The sequence below is a fragment of the Lycorma delicatula genome, chromosome 4 (genome assembly GCF_047948215.1).
Source record: "Lycorma delicatula isolate Av1 chromosome 4, ASM4794821v1, whole genome shotgun sequence".
NCBI lineage: Eukaryota > Metazoa > Arthropoda > Insecta > Hemiptera > Fulgoridae > Lycorma > Lycorma delicatula.
In genome coordinates, this window is record NC_134458.1 from 111900753 (window position 1) to 111925476 (window position 24724).

At 30.8% G+C, this 24724-nt stretch overlaps 1 protein-coding gene across 1 annotated transcript in view; it reads left to right on the forward strand.

The window, feature by feature from the left end:
* The window catches only part of SerT (Serotonin transporter), a 181855-nt gene that overhangs the window by 151669 nt on the left and 5462 nt on the right, over nt 1–24724 (forward strand). Inside the window, exons 10-11 of the mRNA XM_075361777.1 lie at nt 9058–9258; nt 11475–11642. Of these exons, the coding sequence (XP_075217892.1) occupies nt 9058–9258; nt 11475–11642 (369 nt within the window). The remainder of the gene's footprint in view (nt 1–9057; nt 9259–11474; nt 11643–24724) is intronic.

Genomic DNA, 24724 nt, shown 5'->3' on the forward strand with positions numbered 1-24724 from the left:
CATACATTCTTCATTTTTTGTATATATCTGTTTCAATATTGCATGAACTGAAGTGACTGTATTATTATACAGTCGCAATTGTTTAATAAGCAATATTAATAGGCGGCACATATTGTCGACAGTTTTAATCAAAATTCTAATTATACTCGTACTTACAAACCGATTTTCTTTCTTGTTGTTAATTATAACTAAAAAAAATTACTTACAATAACAGGACCGTTAAAACAATCAGTTAAACGCCAAACAAATTTAATTAATTAGATTACTTTAACTTTCAAGGCGAATATAAATAAATAGAAAAACTATATTAAAGGGGAAAGAACGGTGATCATGTAAAAAATGGAGTATCGGTTTTTTGCAAACTATACAGTTTAGGGTCCAACTAATTCATTAAACCAAAAAATTCATGCGTCTATATATATGTATCGTACTGCTTTTGGCATTAAATCTCAGGTTTGATCAAACGGATTTTCTTCAAATTTGGCTAAAACATTTCTATATGTTCATTGATTATATATTTTTTTCAAAATTCGTTCAAGGGCTGGGAGTATAAAGCGAAAAAACCAATTTCGATTTTCTTCAGCATTTTAGAAAAAAAATTATTAAAGCAATTTTGTTACCTACAATGCATACATAAATAATTTTTTTTTAAATCTCAAGAAATTAACCCCCAACTCTTAAAATTGAAATGTATGATTTTTGTTCTTTCGCTCTATTCTGCTGGGTTCAAATATTTTCAAACACTATGAAAGTTTATACTTCATATATATAGTTATCAAGAAATGTCTACAATTTTTTTGTTGAAATTATAGACCCCGGAGAAAAAATGCAGAAAAGTTTTTTTTTTAATTTTCTCTTTCTTATTTTATTGAACGGAGTGTTAAATTTAAAATTTATCATCCACCTCAAAAAATACATATTCTGGGTTTTATATTGTTTTTGATTTTTGGTTTTTTTAATTCATTAAATTTTTATTATTGAATTATTTTTTTGGTATTTTTCTCTATCACTTAAATGCCTATTAAAATTGTTTTTAAAAACCGGCACTTATGTTATATTTGAAACCAAAAATGAGGAAATGTTTTTTTCAAGACTTTCATAAAAGTTATACTTTACTTTTTCAATATTTTTAAACAAACCTCTTTTAAATTAATTTTTCTGACGTGAGTAGACGGGAAAGTCGTGCGATATTTTTTCAGCTTTATCATCTAACAGTTATAAAATATAATTCTTCAAATTCACGCTTTGTCTTGTACTTGAGTGATATTATTGGTCTGAAAACCCCCCTCCCTTCCAAGGATATATTGAATATCCCATTAGGGTAGATCGAAATTGATTTTTAAGAAATGGGTACCGGAACAGACTTGAGTCAAATATTAAGGCAAAAAAAATATTAAAAAAAACAGAAAGAATTTTGTGTCAAACACAGGTTCACGTGTTACTTATTTATGGGAATTCATTAAATATAAAAAAAAGTTTCATATTGGCTTATGAAGTATAGGTTACATAAAAACGCAAAATAAGTTTCTGTAATATAGGGTGTCAAAAAAAATATCCAGAGTTCAAGAACGAATATGGTTTTTATTTTGCAGCACTCAATAGTGTTTTTTGAGCGAGTAATCTTGAAGAGACAGTGAAGTTTTAGTTTACACATTCTATCTCAGATAGCAGCTACATGAATTTTAATTTATTTGAAAAGATCATAAGGAGTTACTGAAAATTACATAAAAAAATGATCATTTTATCGTGACCTGTGCTCTTTTTCGGACACCCGATCACATTTTTTTCACTTTACAACTTTATTACTAAGTATGCTTTTAATAACTTCAACATAAAAACGGAGGTTTTTCTAAGAAACAAGAGAAACTCTACGAATTTTCCTCGACCTATCACAGAAGTAGTATCAAGAAATGTTTGATTTTTTTTTGCTGCTGGAAAATTTGTACATATATCATAGAATAATGAAAAATAAATTTTAAATAATGAAAAATCTCATGTAGGAATTCATTCTTTGGATACGCATTAAACCAGAATCTTCAAGATGAAAAGGAAAGAGAGTAATAAACCATAACCTTCACAGTATAAATCGATTTTCTGTTATATATTTTTTTCATTTAAGAAATAATACAACTAAATTAATAAATAGTTTAAAACTTTAGATCTAAGTCGAAAGTCTTTCGTTTAATAAACTTAAATAAAAGCATATTCCCTCTGGAATGTGTGTCAATATTGTTTTTATGTAACCTATAGTATATAAGTCGATATTATAATAGAAACATTTTAATAAAAAAAAAAAAAAAAAATGTTTCTGACAACTTTTTTTATATTTAATATAATTCCTATAAACAAGTAACATATATACCTGTTCCATTGATATATTGAAAACAATATGTCATCAGTAAATCAAGCTGTCATTTCTATCTGTTAGTAAATATAATACTAAACAAAAGGTCATAGATATACTTCTACATAAGCTGTTTATATATTTTATATAGAATATGGAAGCTAAACATTTTTCTCTTTTTTCCTTTTTTATAAAAAAAACCAAAACAAATCATTCGATAGAACCTAAAAAAAGTAATACATTAATTGAAAGTAAAACAAATGTGAAGTTAAAAAAAAAATTAAAAACGTGCAGTTTAGAATATTTATATTAATCGATTTCTACTATATTGTCAATAAATCTATTAGAGGTGAGGTTAATTATGAAAATAGAGGGAAAGAAAAAATCCACAAAATTAAATGGATTCTATAGACTAATCATTCTTAAAATGTCGGTCAAGTTTTTACTGATAAACCACACACAAAAAAATACGATATCGTTTCCAAGGGTAATAGATATCATTGAGTGTCCAGGAAATATTTCCATCAGATCCCTATGTTTTTTATTTTGTTTCTTTTTAAACTGCGTGTATTTTTAAATAGTTTTAACTTTTATATATACAATAAATATACAAAAAAGTTAATAATTAAAAGTAGTATATACAAAAATCGACATCATATTGCGAAATATACATAATGCATATTTTTTGCTATATATTAAGGACATATTTCATTTTAATTTACAATTTTTAAATTGTAGAACCTTTTATCATACAATATATATATCTAATAAACAGTAATGATAGAAGGAAGTGGAGACAAGATTTTACATTGAATAGAGTATTTTTGCTAAGGTATATATTTCCTTTCTCTATTCTCACACTAATTTCGCCTCATTATGTAAAACTATTATTTATAATAAATGATTAAGTAGAAAGCAAGACGAATTAGTTGATAATGTATGCCTGCTTTATCTATGTTATAATTTGAAATATTTTCCTCATAACGCTGTGACCTTTCGATAAATCTAAGCAAAACACTTTTAAAATACCATATATAAAAAGATTTTATAGAAGAAACAAAAAAGGCAAAATTTAATTTTCTAAGCGGTATAAAATTTATAAGAACCTTGCTCTTTTTAAATAATCCAATAATGATATCCCGATAGTCTACTGGAAATGTTGAAATAGATGTCAAAAAGCTTGGTTATTATATAAAAACTGCTTTTTTTCTCTTAAAATTTACAAACATTAATCAAAACGTTAAAGGTTATGTTAAAAACTGTATTAGAAATTCATCAAGAAGAGTACTAAACCATAAATCACGTAGTAAATTGAAAAAAAAAACCCGTTAATAATGCTTCGAAAAGATTTAATCACCAATGAATGATAAAGTATCATCATCATCATCTGGTTTATAATTAAGAAGAAATACAATACATTCTAACCTTCTTGGCAATATACAATTAAACATCATACTCAATACAAGGAAATCTGATGGGTTTGACGTACAAAATTTAGTAGCTTTAGGAGCTATTTCTACGAGCTTGAAGATTCACTTCCTAAATTCACATGTGGACTATTTACCTGAAAATGTGAGTGCCGTTAGCGAAGAGATGGGTGAGAGATTTCACTAAAACATGAAATAAATGGAAAGAGGTATCAAGGAAAATGGAATAATACGATGATGGCAGATTATTGCTGAATTTTACACCGAAATGAACCCTTTAAAGAACATAGAAGGAAAAACGTGAACCAGAGTATAAACCGCCCAAAGAAACTTCGACACATGGAATAAAATTGTTAGTATTTTATATTCTTCTCATTAAGGGTTGGTGAAGAGAGGGAATGGTTTCCAAAAGTATGACGTACCTCATAAACATTAATTATTAAATAATAAATTAATTTAAAAATGTACTATAAATAGAAATTAGGCTTATTTTGGGGTAATTTAATTAGAAATTAAGGGATCAATGACCCCCCGACAACCTCTTCAGACTAATCAGTTGTTAAGCAATAAGAATGCATAGTACCAGCCAAAAAGTGAAGATATATTAAGTTATTATAAAAATGTTTTATATCTATTTTATTCTATCACATTTTCGCAATTTTTCAACTTTTTACAAATTTTGAATTTTGCTATTTGCGAAAACTTTCGATGTTATGGGGAAAATTATAGATTATTTTCGGATTTGGAGCTAAAAGATACATAAGAACCAATTATCAAAAACTAAAAAACACAACTATGGCAGGCTTGCGTAATTGGTTAATAACTTATCAATAAAAATAAAATTGAAGTGACGGTTAGGAATCTAACTAAACAATTTTAATGTCCACAAAAACATTTAATACATGAAAATTCGTTGCTTTACCAAAAATAAAAAAAAACGTACCGGAACGGCATTCCGGCACCAGTGCACCTCTGCTTTCAATATTATTAACACTGCACCCTGTATTTCATTCCACACAAAAGTATTCAAAGTATTACATTAATCAAACTTTTCTAAACCCCTCGACACGCAAAACTTAAATTTTGGCAATATCAATCCCCCAATATGTGCTAGTAAATATAAAAATTTTTATTTAGAGCAGATAATCCGATCAGTAAATATAAATAAAAAAAGTGATAACACAAACGTATTCAGAAACCAAATTTAAATACATAAAAATAATCTTGAAAGCGGATTTTGAAAATTTTAACTGTCAAGGCCTTTTGATAGCAAAAGTAAAACTATTTTTAAAGAGTTTCGATCAGATTTGAGCCTATCACCACATTTTCCTTTTACTGTGTATATTAGAGTAGTTCATTATGGCACTACAACTGGTGTCAAAAAATAATTAACGTAATTAATTTAAGGTATAACTTAAAAGAAAAGAAGAATTTTGTAAAACTAATACAGATTTAAGTTTATAGGTTTATCATGAATGATAATATCACTTAATATTGTATTTATTAAGTTAGATATAAAGTAAGATAAGCCCAAAGGGAGAAAGTTAAATAAACCAAAGTTACAAGTCAATAGTTACGGGTTATGAGTTAAGTTAACGTAACGTAAAGTCGAACCAGAATCTTGTTGAAGTGATAGTAAATTAGCGTATAGTACAATTAAATGTGCATATATGGAGGTAGCAGCTAAAGTTTGGTTTGACAATGTTTTAACTTTGTAATAGCAATAATAATGGGTAGGAAAGGATGACTTTTGTATTTAATACAGAATTGAGTAAGTAAGGGTAGGATGCATTAGCCCCATTCATATTCACGCACGCGCGCGCACGAACGCACACACACACACTAACAAAAGAGAGAGTGAGTGAGAGAGAATGATTGTGGGATGAAGTGATAATAAGTAATAGACAGTTGATATATGGTGTTGACTAAGATCGTAAAATCACATAGTTATTGAAGACAGTTTGGTGAAGTGTTTATATGCGAGAGTAAGTATATATATATATATATATATATATATATATATATACGTACCTAAATAGGGGAGAGAGGAGAGAGTATTACGCAGTGTAGAAGGAAGAGGGTGAAAAAGAGAGAGAAGCTACCTTCTCAGAAGTATAATTGAATAGAATTGGATGTGGATGGATTGATACGAACTGTATATAGTTTATGTAAGTGAAAACAGAAAGAGAAGAAAGAGAGAGGATGATAAGAAGAGGTAAAACCATCTACGAACAGAGAGCATGAATGTTCCATGAGCAAACCACCTTATCACTAACGCTATCACTAAAACGGTTCCCTTGTCCGATCTACTCAGCATCCAATCGTATTCAATGACCCTCTTGTAACAACCCGTCACCTGGGAGGAGCTCTTCTAACGCATCTTAGTGTTCCCCCTTCCACCATTACTATACAATCTCTTATCTCGATATATTGTACATCTTGCCTACACTGAACTACTTTCAGTTAGTTACTTGAAGTAACGAGATACACTAACACCGAAAGAAAAACTAACTATCCCTGCAAAAAGAATGGAACATCACCGACCGTTAAAATTAATTACGCGAATGGGCATCAATTTTTCACCCTGTAAAGGCAAGACATGTTGCTGCTTTTTCCACTGCTTTTCTTCCTCCTTGTTTTTTCCTTCTGCCTTTTCAATCTAACTAAATCGTACACGAAGAAAAAGAAATGAGGTAAAGTAAAATAAAATAAAAAGGGCGAGACTAGAGAATTGCGGTGTGATTTCTGCCTTTACCCTTACAATATTTATCATAAATTATTTTTATCACTTACTATTAAATCAGTGACTGAGAATTTAATTTAATTTGACGCTTTTATAAATAATAATAAATTTATTTATAATATACTATTTTAACATTTATAAATTATATAAATACTTTTTCATTCATTTTATATTTTTTTTATGAACATGGAAATGGATTATAAAACATTATTTATTGGTTAATCTATTCAGTTCCACTAATTCTTTAGAAAAAAACATGATTTTTATAAAAAAGTAAATAAGTAAATTAAACACGGAGTGGTAGCGTCTTGGTCTTTCACCCCGAGGTCCCGAGTTCTAATTCCAGTCGGACATGAGATTTAAGTTAGAATGTAAGTCTATGAAATACAATGTTGTCAAGGTGAACAAGGTGGCTGCATAACAGTGCCTGGGATAAGAACCATCCAAACACTAGATTCATTCATGTTTAAGATTTCTCAGTCAATTTAAACTCTTATAATTTTAATTAGGATTTTACTGGCTGGAATTTGCTCTCTCAGATAAATATAAAACTAACTGAGTGTGGAAGCAAGATCCTCTTTTTAACTCAATCTTTCGACATTTCGTCTGTTTGTAAGAATGCGACACAAATACAATCAAATGTGTTTTCCAATTTTAGGATTACTTGCTATTAGGTAGAACGACGAATGTGGATTAATTTTTTTTTAAACAAAATTTTCTGTTTCCAAATAATGACCAATTCGACTGCAGGAATGAGAGAGTTGACGGTTCTTACTCAGCGTCATGAATGTTCTTTACACATTCTGCCATGTAAATATTAATTTTGTTATGTATTTGTTGTTCACAATGTAGTTATACAGATTTGAAAATCTAATTAATACTTAAAGAGACTTTGTTCCCGATAACCGCGAAAACTACTGAATTAATCATAACAAAATTTTAACTGTAGCTTTCTTCTTCCAAAATATTTACTATTATAGTTAAACCTTGCCAATCTCAACTAATACATAAATCATAAATTATAAAAATGTAAAAATATGTATGAATTATAAATAGAAATAAAAAAAATATATATATAATAAAATATTACAAGTAAAAAAAATATAAAAAATTATAACTTCTTAAGCTAAATTTTTTTTGAAGTCGAAGTTTCTGAGGTTCAAATTCTAGTAAAAGTTAGCTACTTTTATAAGGATTTGAATACTAGACACTGGTCACAGGTGCATTTTGGGGGTTGAAGTTCAATTAATCACACGTCTCAGGAATGATGGGTCTGAGTCTGTACAAGAATACACCTCGTTTACATATCATAAACATCATCCTCATCTCATTGGGTTGTGGGGAAGTCGCTTATTACTTCCTTATACGAAGTAAAGAAAGTATTGTGATCGCGAAAAATTTCGGTTTTCACATTTCAACGGAAATATCCATTTTGAACATCCCTGAATCCATTTTGACTAGTTAAAAAATAAAAGTTTATTTTTTTTTATTTTTACTCTACTTATATTCTGAACATGATGTTTATTAATAGAAATCCGCATTAGTTTTCTATCTTTAAAGAAAGTTTTTTGAAAGTTTTCTATTAGCGGTATTTTTATAGCCATTTAGTAACCAGTACCCCGTTTTCATTATGTAATTAAAATACTTTATTCTTCATATATATTTAAGTATTATAAAAAAGCTGACAAGGTACTACATGGCTTTCCTGGCTACTCCAATAAAATCATACAATACCTTAAACACATTTTCATTATAGAATCTATTTCTGCTTTTAAATCACGTGTATATAATTTTTTTAAATTTCTGGATGGTATCTATAGACATTTCTGGATACCTCTATACATGAAGTACGAACCTTTAAATTTTTTTAAAAATATTTAAATCGAAGGGAGATAGGAAATTTTAAACATTTATTTAAATTTTTAAAGGATGGAAGTTTATTGGAAGTATAATTTTTTTTAATTTCTGGATGACATCTATAGACATTTCTGGATACCTCTATATATGAAGTGTGAACCTTAAAAAAATTTGAAAAATATTTAAATCGAAGGGAGATACGAAAAACAATAAAAAATCATTTATTTAAATTTTTAAAGGATGGAAGTTGTTTTTTGAATATCTTTTTGTGGATTGTTTATTTATGGATTGTAGATAACAAATTTACTTTAATAAAGTTTTTCTAAGGTATTTCTGATAAAAACCAAACGTGATAATTTTCATCCCTTTAACGAATTTTGAAAAACAAAAACTTATGCGATCAATCCCGTATATATAAAAATATTTGTGCCAAAATCTGAAGATAATCGGATTGGTCAAACCTAAAATATAAGGACAAAAGCAGTGCGACACACATACGTACATTCATATGTTTTTTCTGGTCTAGATGAACTAATTGGATCCAAAAACGTAAAGATTTATAAAAAAACCCAATACTCTATTTTTGATATAATCACCACACTTTCTCCTTTAATTCTAGCTATATTCGTCGGGTAAGTAAACTATTTATAAGCGACTTAATTACAGTTTTATTTTGTTTTTTTCAGGGAGGTGTATATTTAGTAAATTTATTAAATGTCTATGGACCTGGTTTAGCGATATTATTTGTTGTATTCGTCGAAGCAGCTGGAGTATGCTGGGTTTATGGAGTAGATCGCTTTTCTTCTGATATTGAATGTATGTTAGGATATCGTCCAGGAATTTTTTGGCGTTTATGTTGGGGTTATATTAGTCCCGTATTTTTACTTGTAAGTATATAAATTTAATAAACTATTATTTATTATTACTGATAGCAGATTAAGAAAATTTCAGCGGGTTAACAGCTTATTTTATAAACTACTTTTATGTTTTTTTTTATTCATATTAACTTTGGCTCAAATCAATTTAGCAAGTCAAAAAATGAAATGAGTTACAACAATTCAAAATATATGGTACTACTCTACAAAATATATGACATCTCCACTCTTTTTCCTGGATATAAAAATTTCTTTGTTGTTACTACATCCTTTGTATCAACTAATGATGATTGGTAAACAATAAAAAGTATTCATAAAAATAAATTTATTTTTTTTTTATAATTTAATTGCAATTTTATTCTTTTTTTAAATATAAAATGTTTGAATGTTTTATTAGTACATTATTAAAGTGAAATATCAGACTGGAGGAAAATTATAAAATTCTATTAACCACTATGAATAGCCAAACTGGAATGTTCTTAGTAAAGTAGACGAGATAATGGCATTTTTAAAAATGATAAAAAAGGAGATATCACTTCAATGATAATTCATATATACAGAATAATTTCATGGTGAACATTCTATAGGAAAAATTCGAAAGGTAAAAGACGGACAGGTATATCAAGAAAAAAATATTTTACAAATTAAAGAAGTTATAGGAGCACGTTCATAAAAAAAAATAAGAAAAAATTTACCGAGGTAGAGAAAATTGAGAAGAAGATTTGCTACAAATCGATCTTCAAGTTAAAAAAAGTTGCCGTTTATTTTATCTAGTAACAGGAAAAGTTGTTTTATTTATAACAAAAATTCTTATTTTTATCATTAGAATAAGTAATTAAATAAGATATACCACGTGCTTCATAAAGGACTTCAAAACTTTAAAAGCATATGAGAATTTATTTAGATAACTTACAGATTCGGTTGAGGTCTTATTTCATAGAAAAATACAAGTTTGTCACCCAATATTCACTTTGATTCGATATGGCTTCTTCGCTGTTTAATGCATCATACATTCCACCTGATGTCGATTTCATTCCAGAATGTAGCCAGCAAGCTGGGCGATACCTCTGCAGCTGCGGCATTAATTCGAAGTCTTTGATCAAAATGATCAGCAGGAAAAGGTGGCACAAACCCGATCTTTAATGAAACCCCACAAAAAAAGATCTAGTAGAGTCAAATCTGGGGAGAGAGGTGGCCATGCAATTGCACTTTCACGACTAATCCACCGATCTGGGAATCGAGCATATAGAAAATCTCGGACTTCTAGACGGTAGAGAGGTGGTGCTCCGTCTTGCCGATACCATTTACGGTTGCCTGCTGGAAGAAGAACGGGCCGTACAGTCTTTGTTTGCTTAGGGCACAAAAAAACATTGATTTTAGGGCTACCACGAAAGTGCTGTAAAGTTTCACGAGGGTTTTCGCTACCCAATATTCGGCAGTTATGGGTGCTCACCTTGCCACTGATGTGAAACGTTGACTCATCAATAAAAATTACATTATCTAAAAATCGTTGTCTGCAATTCTATCCATCATTTCCACACAAAACTGCAGTCGAGCAACTTTGTCGTCATATATAATGAATTGAACCGCGGTTAGTTTTTTTTATGGCTTCAAGTGCAATCGTTTACATTATACGCGCCAAACATTCGTTTGTGGAATGCCAGTCTCACGTGACGCCCGTTTAGTCGATTTCTTCGGACTACGTGCAAAGCTTTCTCTGAGTTGTTTCACAGCAGCTTCAGGAAGATGATTTTGTATGTTTAAGAGAACAACCTGTCTCAACGAAAGTTCGGTGCCAAGAGTACTAGAAAATGCCTACTAGGAAGATCCCTACCGTATTCTACGAAAATTTCGTTGAACTGCAGTTGCTGACTACAGATCATGAAACCAAAACACACAGCGAGCACGTTCCGCACCAGTAAATGTTGTATTCATTTTTAACAATAATGGTGACAGCGCTGGTGGCCGAATTCAGTACTAATGAAGTTGAACTATGTGAGTCAAAACTTTATGTGTTTTTCTATGAAATGAGACGAGACCTAAACGAAATCTGTTAATTATCTAAATAAATTTTTATGCTCTTTTAAAGTTGTAAAGTCCTTTTTGAATCACCCGCTACTTACAAATCATGATTTATACGCAAATTACATAAATGTATTCATAGTAGTATTTTTTTTAAATAAATAAATATAGTAAATAAGTAATATAAACATTGAATTCTTTTACAGGTAATTTTTGTATTTTCAATAATGGGATATGAAGAAATGTTAGCAGGAGAATATATATACCCACCATGGAGTATCAATGTTGGGTGGCTTTTAACTGCATCTTCATTATCCTGTATTCCAGCTTATATGATATATAAATTTTTAATTACTCCAGGAACGTTTTGCAAGGTAAATAAAAATCATCATAATTCATAATGTTAATTTTTTTAATATAAAAAAATCACATCTATAGTTATTCATTTGTAACAAATATAAAAAACCGTAATTCTGTTAAAATGTTAAACATTTGTAGCAAGTAAAAATTAATTTCATGTGTGGATTAATTTATAAAATATGAAGTATTGTGTTTTATCAAGACTAATATGTTTTACAGACTTTATAAAATAAAAACGGCAACATTTAATTTCTCTTGAAGTGAATGCGGGCGATTAATTCGTACAGTTGTTTGGTTGACAGAATATAAAATAAAGCGTATTTTATTCAAAGGGATTTTTTTCATTACCATTTCTTTCGTCATAATTTTTTGTATAATAACTATATTATATTTATTCAGAATGATGTACTTAAGACTACTAAATCAAAATTAGAGACTTATTATTTATACACACGAAAATTTTCTTGAATAATATTTTTTCCACATTTAAATAAAAATATTTAAAAAAAACTATTACATTTCTGAATGGAATAATATAACAGTTACTACAGTGCGATAATTGCATCGTGCACATCATGATACTACACACTATAATCCCACTATGAAATATAATACAAAGATACTCACATTTATTTGATTCATGGAATATGTTATGGCACTGAGGAAGGCACCGGGGATTGACCAACTTGACCCGGATATTTTCTATCATCTGCTGCCTGTAAGAAGAGAGCCGCTTGGCAGACTGTTCTCTAAGGGTGCCTAAGCTGGGAATGCTTTCCCACTTGTTGGAAGGTGGCTTTGGTGATGGTGCTCTTAAAATCAGGAAAGGATCTGAGTGAGGTCAGCAGTTATCGACCCATCAGCCTCTTGCCGGTAATCAGCAAGTTGCTTGAAAGGTTGGTTGTGGAACGGCTCTGGGAAAGCATAGATTTGAACTCACTTTGAAATCGAGGCCAGTATGGTTTCATGAAAGGGGTTGGCATCGAGGATTGCATCTTAAATGCTCTTGCCGAGGTGTAAGGCGCCGACTGTAAATATGTTTTGGCAATTTTTATTGACAAAGAGGTAGCATTTCCTTCCTTGTGTTGGAGTTCTGTCCTCTATAAGTTGGAACGCCACAATGTTCCCGTAGCCCTGCAAGTCGTAGTGCGTGACTATATGTTTAACAGTACGGCTCTGTTTAGAGAGATGCGCACCTGGATGTGGAAAATTCCGTTACCAGGGGAAGCCCGCAGGATTCCGTTCTCGGTCCCCTACTGTGGAAGCTGGTATTTGATGGAATTTTGAGACTGACATTCCCGGAAAGGGTCATGGCTCAGGCATTAGCCGATGACTGTCTCCTGTTAGTTCGTGGTAATTCACGACCGCAGCTAGAAGACCGGGCGCAGGCGGCTTGGTCGACGGCGGAGGCCTTGCTGAATGGACATGCAAAATTTAAAGATTTCTGTGCCCAAAATTATGTTTATACTTCTCAAGGGTGCAGACAAATTATCGTACAGTCGTAACCCCCACATTAAAGGCTGTGTGATCAGCCGAGTTAGAGTTCATAAGTATCTGGGTGTTTTATTTGATGAGAAGTTGTTGTTTAGCAACCACATTAGGCAAGTAGCGGCGGACGCCGTCTCTGTGGTGCACAAGCATAGGAGGATTCCTCGGAAGGATTACGTGCTATCGGGCCGTCATTTGTAAATGGTGTACCGAGGTGTCTTCAAAAGTATGGCTTCTTATGCTGCGTCCGTTTGGGCACATAGGTTGGACAGAAATCGAGCACTTATTCAGAATTTAAGGAATGCTCAGCGTAGATCATTAATAGTATGCACTGGTGTTTTTAAAACAATCTCCTACGAGTCTACCACCGTATACTCTCCCAATCCACCGTAGACTCTCACAATCGGTTTCGTGGTGAAAGTTGCGAAGGGCAGGGAGGCCGAGGTATTTGGGATGCGGTTTCGAGCCGGGCCTGCACCGGAGTGGAACGGTGATCAAAATGCACCAGTTCAAAATTTCGTTCAGTTGTCCATCTCCCATCTGAGGAGGAGGCTTTACAGCCTCGCAATGGATGCATGGTAGCAAGAATGGCACACCACGACTAAAGGAAGGTTCTTGTATAGATTTATACAGGACTTAAGGGGATGGTATGCCTCTCCTTCGTTTGTAAGGGCAACGGGTGCCCAGGCGCTCTCCAACCACGCGAAGTTGAACCAATATTTGTTTCGGTTCCGCCTGGCAGCTGATGCGCTGTGCGTCTGCGGGGAGGTCCAGTCGAACGAACATCGACTGCCCAACTCTGGGGGGGGGGGGGCAGAACGCAGGCTACCTTAGAACTTAGAGGTCAAAGGAAAAATAGGCCACTCATAAGCGGCGAGTCAATGTGGCGTCAGCCGCATTGTCGGACCGTGTGGTGTTCTTTGAAGCCGCTGCTTTGTTCAACCGGCATCAGTAGTTTATTTAAGGGAAAGACTCCTACCTCGCCGCTGTGGGAAGCTACCCGAGAGTTATGGCAGGCCATCAGTCAATTAAAGCGCCAAGGGCTTTAATATTGGTGGACAGATACTTGCTGGAATTCAGCGACCTAGGCGTGGCAGCGAATTGTTGTCTTGACGAGATATATTTGATTTATTGAATGTCATATATATTTTAGTAGTTGACGGGGTGCGCTTACCCATTTTAGGATGTATGACAAGTGAGCGATGGGACACGAAACAAGTGGTGTGTGGCACTATGCTTAGTTCGCTCACGCAATTAGGTTGCTCTAGGAGCTAGTTAGGACAGTGGTCGCTAAACTGATTCGAGGCTGATTCGAGGCGACAGTAGCCGTTTGTGGCACAGACATTAGGTCTTATGCTTTATGGCGACCGAATGGGGTGGTGGCGGGAGAAATGCCATGCAAATCAAATCAAATCATGGAATATGTTAATGGACAACTGGAAATGTCTTATAAGTGTTGCAAAGTTGGAAATTTCCACCATTTTTCTGAAGGCAAGTCTGAACCCTTCGCACTATATTTTTTGACACCTTTCGTAAGAAATCAGGACTAATGGATTCATCTCTGTAGTAATGGGTCCCTCCAGGTCTTGCAGAGTATGTGGGTTTGCTCGATATGCACGTCCTTTCTAAAACCTCGGAAAAAGATCTGGTGACAATAAGTCAGGTGAACGAGGAAACCACAGACCTTTTGAGATCATGTAATCAAGAAACACTTCTTCCAAAAATTCCATGGTGTTTTTGGATATATCGCACGTTGTTTGTTCTTATTGCAGGTAATAACAGCGATCAGATTAAGAAGAGTTAAAAATTGCTAATTATATCCTGGTACGCAGGAGTGTCAAGTGTTTCGTAAAAAAACATCGGGCCTACTTTCGTCGTCGAGAGATCGCACACCAAACGATTACCTTCTGTGACTGCAGCGGGGATTCATGTTAGATGGGTGGATTTTGTGTTGACCAATATCTGTTTTTCTGACTATTGATGTGACCGCTAAGGTGAAAGTACCCCTCATCACGAAAAAACATAATCATAAATTAATTTTAACCAAATGATAAATATTACTTCTTATATTTATAGTAATTAAAAAAGTGTCTTAACGTACATTAATCTTCGATAAAAAATCATGAAAAAAATTAGGTTAATACATTTTTTAAAGTTCATCACCTTTGTTTTTATAATTTAAAAAAGCCTATTATGAAGAGATGAGAATCACTCTAACTTTATTTTACTCTTTTTTTTTTTACATTAACGCAATGAAATCAATAACCACTCTTTCGTATCCGAGCGGAAAAATAGACGTCCATATATATATATATATATATATATATATATATATATTAACGTATTTATAATTGATTGATCCTGAGTTTCAAAAGCGCGTTGGGAAAATTGGTTTACTTAAAAAAAAATACAGGATGCTTATCGCAGAATGAACTATAATATATTGTACAAAAATTAAAAATGAAATTTGTAATAATATTACAAAGATATATTATTTTATTATAACACATATCTTTTGTAATTAAATTATTAGTTAGGTTATTTTGTAATCAATATTGAAACATGAAAATACTTATTAAATAATTATTTTTAAAACTGCCTAAAATATTGTTGAACTTTCGCTATACTTGAATAAAGTTTTACATTTAATTTTTTCCTTTGTAATAAAGTTGAAAATTTTTATAACTCTTACGACTATACTAATTTTTTTATTTATTAATTTACGCATTTTCTTATAAAAAGGAAAAAATAACATTAAAAAAATTCTATAGTGATTTATTAAAGTGATATACCCTGAGTGAAACACTAATAAACAAACTCGATCAAAAAACTTATATATGTTAAAATTTCAAAGGTAAAAATGGTTAAATAGTGGTAATAAAAATGATTAAAACTTCATTTGAATTCACAACCCAAATGATGTTATTTTGAAATATTTACAAAAGAAAGTAATAAAAAAATTCATTTAAATTCTCACTTCGTTTAAAAAAATTTGTATGAGTATAGCTCCATTTATTTTAGGAATTATTTATTACGCTAAAAATTATAAGTTTTATTTTAAAAACTCTGTTTCCCCTGATAAAAATAATTTTTTATAAACAATTTATATAAGTTAAAAAACAACAAGACAAATAGACTCTTCAAAAAATACGAAATGAAGAGTTATCGAAACCGGGCTGTTTGTAAAGTTCAGCACTTATACATACCTAAAAATTGAATTAAGACCTTTTATGAAATCGTTTAAAAATTAAAAAATAGAAAGTTTATAAAATATTAAACAAAATTAATTCATGAAATTTTGAGTAAGTATTCAGCAGGTATTAAAGAGAAAATGATTTCTAATAATAATTTGTTTTTTCCTTGGAAGTGTTTTATAGAAAATATTTTTGTTTTAATTCAAATTTTTTAGCAAGATATTTTTTAAAGAACTGATGAAATATTAAGAAGCCTTGTTCTAATTTATTTGCTATTAAATTTACTATCTATTACTTATAAAAGAAATGTAATAGTACATCTGATTAACATGGAACAGTTCTGTATTAAAAGAATAATTAATGCATTCAACATTACTATCCAAAGACGTAATGGAGCAAATTTAACTGTCAACGGAAGTTACTACGCGTGCGCATCTAAACTAGTGCGCATATGTGAGATATATATGGTATGCTTGAACGCACATGTACAGAGCTTAATAACATCAAATATTGCCGTTAATATACGTACAATAACTGTTGATCCATATAATCACACGTATAAAGTGAGCCTTTAGATTAGTGCTTACCTGTTACATTCGGTACAAAGTACACAGAACTGGCTACAACACCTGAACCGATAATAAATTAATTTTCTATTGTTATTGAAAGTAATCGGCAGTATTAATGTGTTATATACGTATGTAAATTCAGTATATTACTTAAAATGATAGAGCAATTAACAATTAAATACAAATCATGTACTATAATAGGCTAATTAAATGTTGTAACACTATTTTTAATTTAATATAATATGAGGTAGGCCGAATTATAACAATAGTATTTCATTAAACTAAAATACATGGGACGTTATTTCTTGACAAGGTGCAAATTAATGAAATTCCAAATTAAAAACAAATGTTTAATGCAAAATTTAAGAAGAAAAATCAGACATTAAAATTATTCTGTACAGTATTACCCCAATTAGATTTTCTGTTTGAAAATCTAGTAGAATAGAATAAGTATACTAAATGAAAATAAAATTTAAAGAAGACTAATAACCCAAAATTAATATTAATATAAAACAATAAAAGTCATGAACTTTAGAATCAAGCTGCACCTCCACTCGATTTGAACTGATATCAATCTGAACTGATTTTCCGGAGATTTAACGTAGATTTTAACGTATTACATAGAAGATAACCTATTTTGAAAATTTTATAAAAAATGTTTTAAGCAAAAAATGTTATAAAATAATTAAAAAAGAAACCTTATCCCCTGAAATGTTTTACTAAAATTTTTATTTCCAGCGAGGAAATTATAAAAAAATTCCCGCTAGTAAGATAAGGAATCTTTGTTTAAAATTTAAGAATTATTATTCATAAAAACAGTTCAGAATTTTATTTGTTTTAATTTTTGTTTAATTTTTTTCAATAAAATGTATCAAAAGCTAGTAAATCATATAAAAAATAATATTTTTTTATTACAATAGAGGGTGGTAATAACCTTGATCTTTGTTAACAAATGAAACAGAAAAATTCCAATAAAAATGGCTCCAAATATTATTTTTGTGTTCTGCAAAGATTTTTTTAAATTGGAGCAAGAAAAATTCTTTGTCGCAGTAAGTACATCAGAAAGGCAGATTTCCGATTTTAATTGAACAGAAAGGATGTTACACAGCTGTAATGATTTATGAAAATAATATTGCTTTCAATGTTTTAGCTAGCTTTCGGTGTTATTCTGTATTTCATGTTATGTTAGTATCATGTGTTCTTTTATATTATTGCAAGGTACTGTATATTGTTCCAATAAATACATTACACTTGTATACTTGTGTCTTTTTCTTCCTCCTGTTCCCATAGTTTTTGAGTTATGACTACATCAATTGCTTAACACTATTACATGTCAACAACCCACTTTTATACTGTTATAAATAATTTGTGTGGTTTTGGAGCCGTGCTCACAAAAAATAAAAGATTGATATTGACCCAAAACAGACCGAAAACGATTAAAACTTCAAAACTGATTTTTTGGATACCAATCCCTACCCGATCATATTTTGGATTATTGCGAAACTAAATTACTTTAGCTAATAGAAACTTGCTCTAAGGCTAGTAGATATAGAAATAATTTCTATGGCTATAGAAACTAACTTGCACCTTTTGGTTAAATCTTATTTTCGCTTCAAACATGATGTTTTGGGACCATTAGGAAAACAATCAGCTTTCCTGGTAGTGCTCGAAAAAATCTAATTCTGGCTTTCTAACATGTCATCCTTTAAGTTACAAACTGAAAACCTTGAAAACGTACCCCAAAAACCCCCTTTTTGACTCTAACTCCGGTTCCTGTGAACCGATTTGCTTGAAAATCAATGGGTCTGTATTCCCAACAGGTATACAACACCCGAACTAACTTTCGTCAAATTGGTTAAATTTTCAACCGGTAAAGCGAATGAAAAAACTTATACATACATACGTATATAAACATATGTTGTAAGATATGTATACATCTTATACGTATGCACATAAATATTGCAGAATCGTGTTCAGAAGACTCCAAAACGTCATTAAAAGCTGATCCCCCTTCCAATGATATCCACTTAGAAAATCAGATTAGGCGGAGTAGCGATTACTACATTTTTTTTGAAAATCCGCTAAAAAACACTAACTTAATTTTTTTATGCAATTTTTAGGGAGTAAATGCTAAATTGTAATTAATTTCGAAAGGGAAGGGGCCGCTTGCAAATATTTTAAGCAAAGACATATTAGCAACAAAGATTACGACCTTTTAAATTACTGTCTGATTAAGTTGAACCACCCTACGCTTAAAGGCAAAAGGGGAAGAAAAGAAAGAAATAAGCAGGTTTTGCCGTTCGTACAAACAGAAATAAATGAATGAAGAAAATGTATTGAAATAACAATGAAATCAAAGCTAAAAGCTAAAATAATGAGCTTTTGTTTCAGTTTAATATAAATATTTTTTAAATTTTAAATGAACAGATTCAGCTCGCAATGAAAATTAAATTAGTTGCCTGCATACGAATATTGTGAAAACGTAGTTTTCCTTAAAGATCTACGTTTAAATATTTTCCAATGAAATCTAGAAAAAAAACAGTTTTTATTATACAATATTCATGGAAATAGTTTTCTATTTAAATTACAGATGACATTTTATAAAGAATAAACAACGTCATATAATTTATGCCTATAAAACAATATCTCCCGACGAATCTTAAAAAACACCCAGTAAAATTATTGAAGAAAAAATAACGAAAACACGTTCTACTTACGGTGTGAGTGTACATTAAGAAAATACTTTTTGAAATTTCGAGTTTAAACAGTTAAAATGGGGTAACATAGAAATTTTTTATTTTTTGAATATCTGGGTAATAAATGGAGATATCAACTTGATTTTTGGTGTGTCTAATTTGATTTTTGTGATGTGAATATCTAAAAACCAATTGATAGATTTTCTAAAATTCGACCTTGAATTGGTGAAGAAAGATAAAAAAAATCTTTGGAACAATAATTGCAGATTTTCCCAATTTCCGACTATAAAAACGAAATATTAACTAGATTGAGGCTTGCAAATACTCTTCAGATAAATATATAAAAATAATTTTCGGGGTTTTTCGAATTTGGATTTTTTAAGGAGTGCGACGGTGTACGGCGCGACGATTCAAACAAAACAGCCACTGGCACAGTTACTATAGATACGACACGACTAGGAGTCTTGCCTTCTGTTTGACTAAAAAACATAAAATTAAAAAAAAAGAGAAACAAAGTACGGTTACCTGTTGGTGGTGATTGTCGAGTATCGCTAATAACCGGGAAAAACTTTGCCCTTCGTAGTCCGCACGAAGAACGGGTAATCAGTTATAACTAATATTTTAAGATGGGGGCCGACTAATTTCATAACCGCAATCTTTAGATCACAAGTTTCGGGTCCTATAATGGCCAAACTATTGCTCTGAAGAAATTACAATACGCTGATATTTTTTATAAATTGAGGCTTAATTTTCATTTATCATTATTATTCTCACAAGCATGACTGAAGGAAAAAGGGGTCTAGGGAGCAGAATCCCCCTGACCGTCTAGTATATATATATATATGTATAATATTTTGTTTACGGCATTTATAATTCAACAATATAAAAAAATGATCAAACAGTAAAATTGTCTATTAAGTTTATCATTTATCACCAATAGTTTACCTGATCAAAAAAAAAAAAAACGAAATACCAGAATAAAATTTTATTTTATTTCTAAATTAAATCACAAAACTCTTTCAGCTACAGATTTATGGAAATATAACGAAGGAGTGAAAGTCACACCCAAATACTTATTTACTATTCCGGTTTCTCTATTACCATACACTATTTCTCAAATGCAGACAAATTCCCTAAACACCACTATTTTACTTCTCTATATTTATACATAGACTCCTCTATAATTCTCAATAAAATTTTAACTTATTTAACATTGATTGCATAGAATTGGCTTTGAGAATGCCAGAAAAATAAGTGCTTAATATTAAGGTTGTATAATCGTAATCTTGTATCGTAATTTTGCCTTTTGAACACCACACCTTAGGCATTAAATTCTTGTACAGGTCTGCTAAGACATTAATTCCAATTTTAACGCAGATTTTATTAATTTATAAAACAGTGATTTTCCATCTATTTTTCAATAGCAACCCAAAAATCGTCAAACAAACAGTATTTCTTCTGCCCGCTTATCTTCAGTTTTAATTTCACTACATAATATAAATTAAACACCTTATTTATTGTAGAACACCTTTATCTAATACCTGCTTGACCAGGTCTATATTATTTCTGTTGATCCATGCCTGCAATCTGTTTAAAATTTCCCTTGAAAATATTTTTATTTGAGCGCTAGGAAACAAAATCCATGTATAGATTTACATTAATTAACTAAGTTTTTAAAATAATGGAAAAATTTTCCTCCTGAAATTTTTCGGTGCTTTACTATAATCGTAAACATAATTCTATACCGTTACAACTCAATATAATTTTAAAGCGCAAGTTTAATAGGTTTTATTGGAATTCTATCAAAACCAGACGATTTATTCTCCTTAGCGTTTCATATCATCATTATAATATAGAGTATTATAAAACGTCTATTTAAGATGGTTTTCGACCTAATTGATGGAATACAACCGATCTAACAAGTACGAACATTACTTGCAAACGGGCTTCCAAATATTAAAACCAAGTCAATCGATTGCCGGCCTCCGTAGCGCGAGTGGTAGCGTCTCGGCCTTTCATCTGGAGGTCCCGGGTTGGAATCCCTGTCAGACATGGCATTTTCACACGCTGCAAAATTGTAATTTCATTTCATTCTCTGACCAATACCTAACGGTTGTCCTGGAGGTTAAAAAAAAGAAAAAAAGTCAATCCATTATTCTTGATCGTGGATTTAAAACATTTTAAATGAAAATGAAAAGGAATTAAAAATGGTTTTAATTTAAGCCTTATTGTTCACACCACAGTAGTCATTTTGCATAAGAATTTACACTTTAAATCGTTCTCAAAATTCATTAATTATAGTCGTGAAATAATCATTCTAACCAGTCTAACGGTTCCAGATTTAAACTAATTTTAATGCACGTAAGAATATTCGACATCAGGATGTTAATTAACTTTTTTTATACCAGTAAAGGATAGTTTTATAAATGATTTTAAAAATTAATTTTTTGTACAAATAAATTAATAAATAATTTAATCTGTTTTGAAGAAAATTAAAAAATGATACATTAAAACAAAGATACATTAACAAATGATTGAATTTATGATAAGATCATGTACCTTTTACTGGTTAAGCTGGATATTCAATTTTTTTTTGTTTAAATTACTTTTTTTTAATAGGAGAAATAAACTTTTTTAACTTTGTCACTGTTATCATTGTAGAAGTGTTACATTTTTTAACACGTACTGGGAAATCTTTCCAGCAACGAGAAACTGTTTACTGACATAGAAGTAGACGTGCTATTTGCGTTAAATCTGTTTTTTGTTTTTGATTGTAATAACACACCAATAGCCCAGCTCTTATTTCGATTTAGGTCGGAACATTCGTCAGTCGTAATAAGTTGTTAACCGAAACCTATTGATTAAAATGTACATATAAAAAGCTTTTTAAACCCATGCAAAATGAGTATATCTTCAATTAGATTTGAAGATTAATCCTCTACTATTACAGAAAGGCTGAGTAATAAATGTATTGATATATAATACTGACATTTTAAGGTTAAATTTAAAACTGTAATTTTTTACGTATATTAAACTAAAAAAGTAACATTATATATAAATATATTTTATATGCATATAAATATATATTACTGTTTGTAATATTGAAAATTTTGTCTGGTTTAATAAAATGTGCCACATTTTTGATAAACTTTTGTTTTTGATAAACATTTTAGTTTTTAATAAACTTCAAAATTCTTACCATGTATTTAGTTTCTGTGGACTTTATTCATACACCATTCTACTCAAAACCAGGGTCTCATGGGTTATACGACCACCACTATAAATATCCCATTAATATCTGTCCATGTTCGGTTATGAGATTGGATATTTACAGTGGTGGTCGTATAACTCATGAGACCCCAAAACCAAATTCTTTATAAGTTTTGTTAAAAATTTTGTGTTTATTACTCAAATAACAAAGTTATTTTACGCCAAACATAAAATAGTATGTTTTCAACCGAAGTCTTTCGTTTTTTACCCCAGATCTCTCAAAAACTACTAAAAATAGTGTTCTGGAACCTATTTTTCTTCCAGTTTTCCAGATAAGGTTTCATAATTACAAAACCGCTAAATTTATCCTACAATTTGGAATCCAAGATTTACAGTCTGACTTAATTTTACCAAAGGCGCAGAAATCAGGGCGAAATTTTTCGCCAGCCGGCTCTCTCTTCACGAAGCGTTTCCGAACCAATGTTTACATTAACTTTCGTTTTTATTTTCACTCGTAAAACATGTGTGAACCGCTCTTTATATATATATACGTCATAACAATATTAATAGTATAGTATTTGTCTTAACAAATAAAATATCTCTATGAAGTGTATACGTAAATAGATTGATGCATTTCGATTGACCGTACTCTCTGCACTTGATATCCTCTTAGAGAAGTTATTTACTTGAACCAATGGAAATGTTACGAAACCCGATTGATTTCGTCTTGAAATATAAACAAAAATACACATCCATACGCACACACAAACCTGTACAAACATTTAATTTTATTCAGTTTTGCTTTTCCGTTTCTTGTCGGAGAGACTATATATTTTTCAATAATTTTATAAATGTTAATTACAAGCGCTAAAAATATATTTAAGGATTAGTTTATTATACATTAGAATCGTAGAAATGTTATTGAATAATCCAGTTTTGAAAAGTTTTCGTATTTAAATCTATTGCTTTTGGTTTTGATAGAATCGTTTTTTTTTTGGTTTCACTTAAGATTTTAGCTCTAATAATGCATAAATCACCAAAAGTAAACCGTCATGTGAGATCTATTAAAATTTATTAAGCCTTAATTAATTAAGACTTTAAGTCAACTTGGACATACAGGCTAAAATTAATAAAATAATTTTACTAAATTTACAAGTGATATGCACGACAAATATTTACCTAAAACTTTTTTTTTCACATATAACGATATCGTTAAAAAATAATTATTTAAGTTAACACAAAACATTTAAAAATTATTATACCGGCTGATTCAACAACGACTTCACAATTTTAGCAAATAAAAATTTATTTAGATAAATTACAGAATCAATTGAGGTCTCATTTCATAGCAAAACATATCAAGCCTTGATTTACGTAGTTCATTAGTACCAAATTCGGCCACATTCCTATAACCAGTGGTGTTAAAAATGGATATATTTACTGGTGCGAAACGTGCTCGCTGTGTGTTTTGGTTTCACGATTTACAGTCAGCAACTGCAGTTTAACGTAATTTTAAAAAGATTACGTTGTATTTTTTTAGAGTAACGTTGTACGGAGCCTCCTAGTAGGCACACAATTTACTCTTGGCACCAAACCTTCGTTGAGACAGGTTCTTCTTCCAGACAGAACGGCCCGTACTTCTTCCAGGAGACAACCATAAATGGTATTGTTATCTGGATTCGCTTCAAAATTATGTAATTTCTCACAGGATGATGACCAATATGAACGCAATCAACAAGACGGAGCACCACCTCACTACCGCCTAGAAGTCCGAGATTTTCTTGATACTCTATTCCTAGGTCGGTGGATAGGTAGTGAAGGTCAATTCCATAGAGATCGTATTTACGTACCGCGTTCACTTGCTGAAGTAAAACTTTATTTTGTTGAACTAAAACTTTGAATTAACGCCGTAGCTGCAGAGGTAACATCCGACTTGCTG